The following is a 12,533-nucleotide window of genomic DNA, read 5'->3' as shown; positions in this document are numbered from 1 at the left end:
GAGGGGGATGGAAGGAGAGGGGGGAAGGAGGGAGAGAGGGGGGAGGAAGGAGGTAGAGGGAGAGAGAGAGGGAGAAGAAAGGAGGTAGAGAGAGAGGGGGGAAGGAAGGAGGGAGAGGGGGGAGGAGGTAGAGGGAGAGAGAGAGAGAGGGGGATGGAAGGAGGGAGAGGGGGGGAGGAGATAGAGGAGACGGAGAGGGGGAAGGAAGGAGGTAGAGAGAGAGGGGGGATGGAAGGAAGGAAGGATGTAGCGGGAGAGAGAGGGAGGATGGAAGGAGGGAAAGGAAGGAGGTAGAGGGAGAGAGACAGACAGACAGACGGGGTTTAAAGTAAAAAAAAAAAAAAAAAAAAAAAAAAAAAAAAAAAAAAATCTATTGGACAGAGGGAGGAGACTCCATCTATTGGACAGAGTGGAGGAGACTCCATCTATTGGACAGAGTGGAGGAGACTCCATCTATTGGACAGAGTGGAGGAGACTCTGTCTATTGGATAGAGTGGAGGAGAACCATCTATTGGACAGAGTGGAGGAGACTCCATCTATTGGACAGAGTGGAGGAGACTCCATCTATTGGACAGAGTGGAGGAGACTCCCATCTATTGGACAGAGTGGAGGAGACTCCGTCTATTGGACAGAGTGGAGGAGACTCCCGTCTATTGGACAGAGTGGAGGAGACTCCGTCTATTGGACAGAGTGGAGGAGACTCTGTCTATTGGACAGAGTGGAGGAGACTCCGTCTATTGGACAGAGTGAGGAGACTCCATCTATTGGACAGAGTGGAGGAGACTCCATCTATTGGACAGAGTGGAGGAGACTCCCATCTATTGGACAGAGTGGAGGAGACTCGTTTATTGGACAGAGTGGAGGAGACTCCCGTCTATTGGACAGAGTGGAGGAGACTCCGTCTATTGGACAGAGTGGAGGAGACTCTGTCTATTGGACAGAGTGGAGGAGACTCCGTCTATTGGACAGAGTGGAGGAGACTCCCATCTATTGGACAGAGTGGAGGAGACTCCGTCTATTGGACAGAGTGGAGGAGACTCCCGTCTATTGGACAGAGTGGAGGAGACTCCCGTCTATTGGACAGAGTGGAGGAGACTCTGTCTATTGGACAGAGTGGAGGAGACTCCCATCTATTGGACAGAGTGGAGGAGACTCTGTCTATTGGATAGAGTGGAGGAGACTCCCATCTATCGGACAGAGTGGAGGAGACTCCCATCTATTGGACAGAGTGGAGGAGACTCCATCTATTGGACAGAGTGGAGGAGACTCCCATCTATTGGACAGAGTGGAGGAGACTCCGTCTATTGGACAGAGTGGAGGGAGACTCCCATCTATTGGACAGAGTGGAGGAGACTCCGTCTATTGGACAGAGTGGAGGAGACTCCCGTCTATTGGACAGAGTGGAGGAGACTCCCGTCTATTGGACAGAGTGGAGGAGACTCTGTCTATTGGACAGAGTGGAGGAGACTCCCATCTATTGGACAGAGTGGAGGAGACTCTGTCTATTGGATAGAGTGGAGGAGACTCCATCTATCGGACAGAGTGGAGGAGGACTCCCATCTATTGGACAGAGTGGAGGAGACTCCATCTATTGGACCAGAGTGGAGGAGACTCCCATCTATTGGACAGAGTGGAGGAGACTCCGTCTATTGGACAGAGTGGAGAAGACTCCGTCATATTGACAGAGTGGAGGAGACTTCCATCTATGGACAGAGTGGAGGAGGACTCCGTCTATTGGACAGAGTGGAGGAGACTCCCATCTATTGGACAGAGTGGAGGAGACTCCCGTATATTGGACAGAGTCGAGGAGACTCCCGTCTATTGGACAGAGTGGAGGAGACTCCGTCTATTGGACAGAGTGGAGGAGACTCCCGTCTATTGGACAGAGTGGAGGAGACTCCCGTCTATTGGACAGCAGTGGAGGAGTACTCTGTCTATTGGACAGAGTGGAGGAGACTCCCATCTATTGGACAGAGTGGAGGAGACTCTGTCTATTGGATAGAGTGGAGGAGACTCCCATCTATCGGACAGAGTGGAGGAGATCCGTCTATTGGACAGAGTGGAGGAGACTCCCATCTATTGGACAGAGTGGAGGAGACTCCCGTCTATTGGACAGAGTCGAGGAGACTCCCGTCTATTGGACAGAGTGGAGGAGACTCCCATCTATTGGACAGAGTGGAGGAGACTCCCGTCTATTGGACAGAGTGGAGGAGAGACTCTGTCTATTGGACAGAGTGGAGGAGACTCCCATCTATTGGACAGAGTGGAGGAGACTCTGTCTATTGGACAGAGTGGAGGAGACTCCCATCTATTGGACAGAGTGGAGGAGACTCTGTCTATTGGACAGAGTGGAGGAGACTCCCAATCTATTGGACAGAGTGGAGGAGACTCTGTCTATTGGACAGAGTGGAGGGAGACTCCCTCTATTGGACAGAGTGGAGGAGACTCCCGTCTATTGGACAGAGTGGAGGAGACTCTGTCTATTGGACAGAGTGGAGGAGACTCCCATCTATTGGGTAGAGTGGAGGAGACTCCCATCTATTGGACAGAGTGGAGGAGACTCCGTCTATTGGACAGAGTGGGTGTGTGTCTAGACAGAATTGAGAATAGAAGGCGAGAGAATCTAAACCTTTTTATTATGTTTTCACAAGGGCCTGTTTTGATTCTGGATTCAATTGAGTCAGTCTGACTCACGTGTGTCTGTTCAGGGAAGGCTGGAGTTTGTACATCTCTGTGTGTCTCTGTGTGTCTCTGTGTGTGTGTCTGTGTGTGAGGTCTGAATCAGGTCTGATCAGGTCTTGTGATTTTGCTAATTCATAGGCGTCATTCAGCAGTCTTAGCCAGAAACAGAGGTTTTGATGCAGAAAGTGGGGCAGAGAGAGAGGAGACGAGTGGAGAGAAGAGGAGAGAGAGGGAAGAGAGGAGAAGAGGAGAAGGGGAGGGAGAGGAAGAGAGGAGATGAAAGAGAGAAGAGAGGAAGAGAGAAGATTAGAGAAGAGAAGATGAGAGAGGAGGAGAGAGAGGGTTAGAGAATAGAGGAGGAGAGAAGAGTGGAGGAGAGGAGATGAGAGGGTTAGAGAAAAGGAGGAGGAGAGAAGAGTGGAGAGAAGATTAGAGAAGAGTGGAGGAGAGAATAGAGGAGGAGAGAAGAGGAGAGGAGAGAAGATGAGATGAGAGGAGAGAGAGGAGAGAAGATGAGATTGAGAGGAAAGAGGAGGGGAGGAGAGAAGATGAGAGAGAGAGAGAGAGAGAGGGAGGGAGGGAATGTGTGTGAGAAGGAAAGTATGTGAGAGTTGTTCGGGAACCTTGATTCTGTGTGTGATTGAGTGATTGAGCCAGGGTTAGACAGAAAACTGCCTCGGAGAGAGTATGTATTACGGTCTGCTACAGTGTGTGTGTGTCTGTGTGTGCTGGGGTCTGTGTATGTGTGCTGGAGTCAGAGTGTGTGGTGTGTGCATGCGCTACAGTGTGTGTGTGTGTGTGCTACAGTGTGTGAGAGATCGTGACATGCCGAGGCATGGCTTTAGTCAGCATTCAGTCTCAGCTCAGTATGAGTGTGAGCCTGTGTGTGGACCGTGTTAGCGTGTAGTGTGTGTGTGTGGACCGTGTAAGCGTGTAGTGTGTGTGTGTGTGGGGACCGTGTTAGTGTGTAGGTATGTAACCAGAGCTCTAGGCGTGTATATGGAGAACATGAGGAAATGAGCCTGCGGAAAAGACTGTCCTTCAAGAGGGTCTGGCACTTCAACACAGTGAGTCTGACATAACTATAACTATAGAGTGTAGCTAGCGCTAACTATACTATAGAGAGTAGCTAACGCTAACTATACTATAGAGAGTAGTTAAGGCCTAACTATACTATAGAGAGTAGCTAGCGCTAACTATACTATAGAGAGTAGCTAGTGCGAACTATACTATAGAGAGTAGCTAACGCTAACTCTACTATAGAGAGTAGCTAACTCTACTATAGAGAGTAGCTAACTCTACTATAGAGAGTAGCTAACTATACTATAGAGAGCAGCTAACTATACTATAGAGAGAGTAGCTCAACGCTAACTATACTATAGAGAGTAGCTGACGCTAAACTATACTATAGAGTGTAGCTAACTATACTATAGAGAGTAGCTAACGCTAACTATACTATAGAGAGTAGCTAACTATACTATAGAGAGAGTAGCTAACGCTAACTATACTATAGAGAGTAGCTAATGCTAACTATACTATAGAGAGTAGCTAACACTAACTATACTATAGAGAGTAGCTAGCGCTAACTATACTATAGAGAGTAGCTAACGCTAACTATACTATAGAGAGTAGCTAACGCTAACTATACTATAGAGAGTAGCTAACGGTAACTCTACTATAGAGAGTAGCTAACTATACTATAGAGAGAGTAGCTAACGCTAACTATACTATAGAGAGTAGCTGACGCGAACTATACTATAGAGAGTGTAGCTAACTATACTATAGGGAGTAGCTAACGCTAACTATACTATAGAGAGTAGCTAATGCTAACTATACTATAGAGAGAGTAGCTAACGCTAACTATACTATAGAGAGTAGCTAACGCTAACTATAGAGAGTAGCTAACACTAACTATACTATAGAGAGTAGCTAGCGCTAACTATACTATAGAGAGTAGCTAACTATACTATAGAGAGTAGCTAACACTAACTATACTATAGAGAGTAGCTAACGTTAACTCTACTATAGAGATTAGCTACTATACTATAGAGAGTAGCTAACTATACTATAGAGAGAGTAGCTAACGCTAACTATACTATAGAGAGAGTAGCTAACGCTAACTATACTATAGAGAGAGTAGCTAACTCTAACTATACTATAGAGAGTAGCTAATGCTAACTATACTATAGAGAGTAGCTAACGCTAACTATACTATAGAGAGAGTAGCTAACGCTAACTATACTGTAGAGAGAGTAGCTAACGCTAACTATACTATAGAGATTAGCTAACGCTAACTATACTATAGAGAGTAGCTAACGCTAACTATACTATAGAGAGAGTAGCTAACTATACTATAGAGAGTAGCTAGCGCTAACTATACTATAGAGAGAGTAGCTAACTATACTATAGAGAGTAGCTAACTATACTATAGAGAGTAGCTAACTATACTATAGAGAGAGTAGCTAACGCTAACTATACTGTAGAGAGTAGCTAACGCTAACTATACTATAGAGAGTAGCTAACACTAACTATACTATAGAGAGTAGCTAACGCTAACTATACTATAGAGAGTAGCTAACGCTAACTATACTATAGAGATTAGCTAACGCTAACTATACTATAGAGAGTAGCTACCGCTAACTATACTATAGAGAGTAGCTAACTACTATAGAGAGGAGCTAACGCTAACTATACTATAGAGAGTAGCTAACGCTAACTATACTATAGAGAGTAGCTAGCGCTAACTATACTATAGAGAGTAGCTAATGCTAACTATACTATAGAGAGAGTAGCTAACTATACTATAGAGAGTATCTAGCGCTAACTATACTACAGAGAGAGGAGCTAGCGCTAACTATACTACAGAGAGGGGTGCTACCGCTAACTATACTACAGAGAGAGGCGCTAACTATACTACAGAGAGAGGTGCTACGCTAACTATACTACAGAGAGAAGGTGCTACCGCTAACTATACTACAGAGATGGGTGCTACCGCTAACTATACTACAGAGAGAGGTGCTACCGCTAACTATACTACAGAGAGAGGTGCTACCGCTAACTATACTACAGAGAGGGGTTGCTACCGCTAACTATTACTACAGAGAGAGGTGCTACCGCTAACTATACTACAGAGAGAGAGGTGCTACCGCTAACTATACTACAGAGAGGGTGCTACCGCTAACTATACTACAGAGAGAGGTGCTACGCTAACTATACTACAGAGAGAGGTGCTACCGCTAACTATACTACAGAGAGAGGTGCTACCGCTAACTATACTACAGAGAGGGGTTGCTACCGCTAACTATACTACAGAGAGAGGTGCTACCGCTAACTATACTACAGAGAGAGGTGCTACCGCTAACTATACTACAGAGAGAGGTGCTACCGCTAACTATACTACAGAGAGAGGGTGCTACCGCTAACTATACTACAGAGAGGGGTGGCTACCGCTAACTATACTACAGAGAGAGGTGCTACCGCTAACTATACTACAGAGAGAGGTGCTACCGCTAACTATATACAGAGAGAGGTGCTACCGCTAACTATACTACAGAGAGGGGTGCTACCGCTAAACTATACTACAGAGAGAGAGAGAGAGGAGCTATTCTCATATTTTTCTCTGACTGTCAGACGGTTCGTTAACCAATGGGTTGCTCTCAGTATGAGAAGATTGTGTGTGTGTGTGTGTGTGTGTCTGTGTGTGACATCAGAAGCAGACAGCTAAAGTGAAATGGTTTGTTATCTCAGTTCTTGTGAAACTGAGATATAGCCAGTCACTGGTGGTTTGTTGTGTGCGTGCTTGTGTGCGTGCTTGTGTGCGTGTGTGTGTGTGTGTGTGTGTGTGTGTGTGACATCAGAAGCAGACAGCTAAAGTGAAATGGTTAGTTATCTCAGTTCTTATGAAACTGAGATATAACCAGTCACTGGCGGCTTGGTTTGTGTGTGTGTGTGTGTGTGTGTGTGTGTGTGGTGTGTGTGTGTGTCTTCAGATCGTATCAGTGTGTCTCTTTCCTCATCTGTCGGCTGTGTTATTTTTGGGTGGTGTGACTCAAACAGGGAAGTTGTCTGTGTGTACGGTAATGAGCTTATTGGGTAAATGCTCACTACCACACCTTAAAGAGAACCATTAGAACATTCTAATTGATGACATCACAAAGGGCTTCTGATTTAAACATCCTCCTGAACATTGTAGTTGATGACATCACAAAGGGCTACTGATTTAAACATCCTCCTGAACATTGTAGTTGATGACATCACAAAGGGCGGCTGAGTTAAACATCCTACTGAACATTGTAGTTGATGACATCACAAAGAGCGGCTGATTTAAACATCCTCCTGAACATTGTAGTTGATGACATCACAAAGGGCGGCTGATTTAAACATCCTCCTGAACATTGTAATAAAGTCCCTCCTAAACTCAACTAGACAACTTTCTGCCCATTTGGAGCCCTGTGGTTCGGTTTGTGGGAGAGGATTGTGCAGAGCCATAAGACTGCTGAACAGTTAATCAAGTGGCTACCCTGACTATTTGCATTGCACGTCGTTATTGTTGATCACTGTGTTGAATATATAGTATCTACTGGAAGACTTAGAGCTGAAAGTCTGGAAGGTTAGCTAAGACTTAGAGCTGAAAGTCTGGAAGGTTAGCTAAGACTTAGAGCTGAAAGTCTGGAAGGTTAGCTAAGACGTAGAGCTGAAAGTCTCCTGGAAGGTTAGCTAAGATGTAGAGCTGAAAGTCTCCTGGAAGGTTAGCTAAGATGTAGAGCTGAAAGTCTCCTGGAAGGTTAGCTAAGATGTAGAGCTAAAAGTCTCCTGGAAGGTTAGCTAAGATGTAGAGCTGAAAGTCTCCTGGAAGGTTAGCTAAGATGTAGAGCTGAAAGTCTCCTGGAAGGTTAGATAAGACAGAGCTGAAAGTCTCCTGGAACGTTAGCTAAGACCAAAGCTGAAAGTCTGGAAGGTTAGCTCAGACAAAGCTGAAAGTCTCCTGGATGGTTTTGATAAGACAGAGCTGAAAGTCTCCTGGATGGTTTGTTAAGACAGAGCTGAAAGTCTCCTGGAAGGTTAGTTAAGGCAAGGCTGAAAGTCTCCTGGATGGTTAGCTAAGACTTGGATCTGAAAGTCTGGAAGGTTAGCTAAGACAAAGCTGAAAGTCTAGGCTTGTGGAAGTCTGGAAGGTTAGCTAAGACAAAGCTGAAAGTCTGGAAGGTTAGCTAAGACAAGCTGAAAGTCTAGGCTGTGGAAGTCTGGAAGGTTAGCTCAGACAAGCTGAAAGTCTAGACTGTGGAAGTCTGGAAGGTTAGCTCAGACAAAGCTGAAAGTCTAGGCTGTGGAAGTCTGGAAGGTTAGCTCAGACAAAGCTGAAAGTCTAGGCTGTGGAAGTCTGGAAGGTTAGCTCAGACAAAGCTGAAAGTCTAGGCTGTGGAAGTCTGGAAGGTTAGCTCAGACAAAGCTGAAAGTCTAGGCTGTGGAAGTCTGGAAGGTTTAGCTAAAACGAAGCGGAAAGTCTCGGCTGTGGAAGTCTGGAGGTTAGATAAGATATGTGTATATGTGTGTGTGTGTGTGTGTGTGTGTCTGTACGTACTTACAGTAGGTGTGTGTTTAGGTGTGTGTGTGTGTATACTTACAGTAGGTGTGTGTTTATTGTGTGTGTATAGGTGTGAGTGTGTGTGTGTATTTACAGTAGGTGTGTGTTTAGGTATATATGTGGTGTGTGTAGGTGTGTTTAGGTATATGTGTGTGTGTGTGGTGTTGTTGTGAGCCAAGTTCATCCTGGTTATTACACCCCCACACACACATTCCTTACCAAAGGTGGCAGTTACAGTAGAGAGACAGAAAGAGGTCCTGTGGTACAGACAGAGTTGCATTTTTGTGTGTGTGTGTGTGTGTGTGTGTGTGTGTGTGTGTGTGTGTGTGTGTGTGTGTGTGTGTGTGTGTGTGTGTGTGTGTGTGTGTGTGTGTGTGTGTGTGTGGTGTGTGTGTGGTGTTTAATGTGTGTGTGTGTGTGTTTATGTGTGTGTGTGGTGTATTAATGTGTGTGTGTGTGTGTTTATGTGTGTGTGTGGTGTATTCATGTGTGTGTGTGTTTATGTGTATAACAGGGTTACTGAGACAGGTTTACTGAGACAGGGTTACTGAGACAGGGTTACTGAGACAGGGTTACTATCATTACTGAGACAGGGTTACTGAGACAGGGTTAACATCATTACTGAGACAGGGTTACTATCATTACTGAGACAGGGTTACTGAGACAGGGTTACTGAGACAGGGTTAACATCATTACTGAGACAGGGTTACTATCATTACTGAGACAGGGTTACTGAGACAGGGTTACTGAGACAGGGTTAACATCATTACTGAGACAGGGTTACTATCATTACTGAGACAGGGTTACTAAGACAGGTTTACTGAGACAGGGTTACTGAGACAGGGTTAACATCATTACTGAGACAGGGTTACTGAGACAGGGTTACTGAGACAGGGTTACTGAGACAGGGTTAACATCATTACTGAGACAGGGTTACTATCATTACTGAGAACAGGGTTACTGAGACAGGGTTANGGTAGAGAGAGAGGGGGGATGAAGGAAGGAAGGAAGGATGTAGCGGGAGAGAGAGGGAGGATGGAAGGAGGGAAAGGAAGGAGGTAGAGGGAGAGAGACAGACAGACAGACAGAGAGAGACAGAGAGAGTAGAGGAGACTCCGTCTATTGGACAGAGTGGAGGAGACTCTGTCTATTGGACAGAGTGGAGGAGACTCCATCTATTGGACAGAGTGGAGGAGACTCCATCTATTGGACAGAGTGGAGGAGACTCCCATCTATTGGACAGAGTGGAGGAGACTCCGTCTATTGGACAGAGTGGAGGAGACTCCATCTATTGGACAGAGTGGAGGAGACTCTGTCTATTGGACAGAGTGGAGGAGACTCCGACTATTGGACAGAGTGGAGGAGACTCCGTCTATTGGATAGAGTGGAGGAGACTCCCGTCTATTGGACAGAGTGGAGGAGACTCTGTCTATTGGACAGAGTGGAGGAGACTCCGTCTATTGGACAGAGTGAGGAGACTCCCCGTCTATTGGACAGAGTGGAGTGGAGGAGACTCCGTCTATTGGACAGAGTGGAGGAGACTCTGTCTATTGGACAGAGTGGAGGAGACTCCCATCTATTGGACAGAGTGGAGGAGACTCTGTCTATTGGATAGAGTGGAGGAGACTCCCATCTATCGGACAGAGTGGAGGAGACTCCCATCTATTGGACAGAGTGAGGCGAGACTCCATCTATTGGACAGAGTGGAGGAGACTCCCATCTATTGGACAGAGTGGAGGAGACTCCGTCTATTGGACAGAGTGGAGAAGACTCCGTCTATTGGACAGAGTGGAGAGACTTCCATCTATTGGACAGAGTGGAGGAGACTCCGTCTATTGGACGAGAGTGGAGGAGACTCCCATCTATTGGACAGAGTGGAGGAGACTCCCGTCTATTGGACAGAGTCGAGGAGACTCCCGTCTATTGGACAGAGTGGAGGAGACTCCGTCTATTGGACAGAGTGGAGGAGACTCCCGTCTATTGGACAGAGTGGAGGAGACTCCGTCTATTGGACAGAGTGGAGGAGACTCTGTCTATTGGACAGAGTGGAGGAGACTCCCATCTATTGGACAGAGTGGAGGAGACTCTGTCTATTGGATAGAGTGGAGGAGACTCCCATCTATCGGACAGAGTGGAGGAGACTCCCATCTATTGGACAGAGTGGAGGAGACTCCATCTATTGGACAGAGTGGAGGAGACTCCCATCTATTGGACAGAGTGGAGGAGACTCCGTCTATTGGACAGAGTGGAGAAGACTCCGTCTATTGGACAGAGTGGAGGAGACTTCCATCTATTGGACAGAGTGGAGGAGACTCCGTCTATTGGACAGAGTGGAGGAGACTCCCATCTATTGGACAGAGTGGAGGAGACTCCCGTCTATTGGACAGAGTCGAGGAGACTCCCGTCTATTGGACAGAGTGGAGGAGACTCCCATCTATTGGACAGAGTGGAGGAGACTCCCGTCTATTGGACAGAGTGGAGGAGACTCTGTCTATTGGACAGAGTGGAGGAGACTCCCATCTATTGGACAGAGTGGAGGAGACTCCTGTCTATTGGACAGAGTGGAGGAGACTCCCATCTATTGGACAGAGTGGAGGAGACTCTGTCTATTGGACAGAGTGGAGGAGACTCCATCTATTGGACAGAGTGGAGGAGACTCTGTCTATTGGACAGAGTGGAGGAGACTCCCATCTATTGGACAGAGTGGAGGAGACTCCCGTCTATTGGACAGAGTGGAGGAGACTCTGTCTATTGGACAGAGTGGAGGAGACTCCCATCTATTGGGTAGAGTGGAGGAGACTCCCATCTATTGGACAGAGTGGAGGAGGACTCCGTCTATTAGACAGAGTGGGTGTGTGTCTAGACAGAATTGAGAATAGAAGGCGAGAGAATCTAAACCCTTTTTATTATGTTTTCACAAGGGCCTGTTTTGATTCTGGATTCAATTGAGTCAGTCTGACTCACGTGTGTCTGTTCAGGGAAGGCTGGAGTTTGTACATCTCTGTGTGTCTCTGTGTGTCTCTGTGTGTGTGTCTGTGTGTGAGGTCTGAATCAGGTCTGAATCAGGTCTTGTGATTTTGCTAATTCATAGGCGTCATTCAGCAGTCTTAGCCAGAAACAGAGGTTTTGATGCAGAAAGTGGGGCAGAGAGAGAGGAGACGAGTGGAGAGAAGAGGAGAGAGAGGAAGAGAGGAGAAGAGGAGAAGGGGGAGGAGAGGAAGAGAGGAGATGAAAGAGAGAAGAGAGGAAGAGAGAAGATTAGAGAAGAGAAGATGAGAGAGGAGGAGAGAGAGGGTTAGAGAATAGAGGAGGAGAGAAGAGTGGAGGAGAGGAGATGAGAGGGTTAGAGAAAAGGAGGAGGAGAGAAGAGTGGAGAGAAGATTAGAGAAGAGTGGAGGAGAGAATAGAGGAGGAGAGAAGAGGAGAGGAGAGAAGATGAGATGAGAGGAGGAGAGGAGAGAGAGGAGAGAAGATGAGATGAGAGGAAAGAGGAGGGGAGGAGAGAAGATGAGAGAGAGAGAGAGAGAGGGAGGGAGGGAGGGAATGTGTGTGAGAAGGAAAGTATGTGAGAGTTGTTCGGGAACCTTGATTCTGTGTGTGATTGAGTGATTGAGCCAGGGTTAGACAGAAAACTGCCTCGGAGAGAGTCTGTATTACGGTCTGCTACAGTGTGTGTGTGTCTGTGTGTGCTGGGGTCTGTGTATGTGTGCTGGAGTCAGAGTGTGTGTGTGTGTGCATGCGCTACAGTGTGTGTGTGTGTGTGTGTGTGCTACAGTGTGTGAGAGATCGTGACATGCCGAGGCATGGCTTTAGTCAGCATTCAGTCTCAGCTCAGTATGAGTGTGAGCCTGTGTGTGGACCGTGTTAGCGTGTAGTGTGTGTGTGTGGACCGTGTTAGCGGTGTAGTGTGTGTGTGTGTGGGGACCGTGTTAGTGTGTAGGTATGTAACCAGAGCTCTAGGCGTGTATATGGAGAACATGAGGAAAATGAGCCTGCGGAAAAGACTGTCCTTCAAGAGGGTCTGGCACTTCAACACAGTGAGTCTGACATAACTATACTATAGAGTGTAGCTAGCGCTAACTATACTATAGAGAGTAGCTAACGCTAACTATACTATAGAGAGTAGTTAAGGCTAACTATACTATAGAGAGTAGCTAGCGCTAACTATACTATAGAGAGTAGCTAGTGCGAACTATACTATAGAGAGTAGCTAACGCTAACTCTACTATAGAGAGTAGCTAACTCTACTATAGAGAGTAGCTAACTC

General features: G+C 46.6%; 1 protein-coding gene across 1 annotated transcript in view; it reads left to right on the top strand.

The window, feature by feature from the left end:
• The first annotated feature begins 11,745 nt into the window (after nt 1–11,745).
• Nucleotides 11,746–12,533, top strand: part of LOC116372486 (regulator of G-protein signaling 12-like) — a 55,039-nt gene continuing 54,251 nt past the window's right edge. The window contains 1 exon segment of the mRNA XM_031821288.1: nt 11,746–12,303. Coding sequence (XP_031677148.1) covers nt 12,235–12,303 — 69 coding nt within the window. The 5' untranslated portion in view covers nt 11,746–12,234.

This window comes from Oncorhynchus kisutch, unplaced genomic scaffold (genome assembly GCF_002021735.2).
Source record: "Oncorhynchus kisutch isolate 150728-3 unplaced genomic scaffold, Okis_V2 scaffold3956, whole genome shotgun sequence".
Taxonomy (NCBI): Eukaryota; Metazoa; Chordata; class Actinopteri; order Salmoniformes; family Salmonidae; genus Oncorhynchus; species Oncorhynchus kisutch.
Note: the sequence above shows the minus strand (reverse complement) of the source record. Positions and strands in the feature narration are given on the sequence as shown.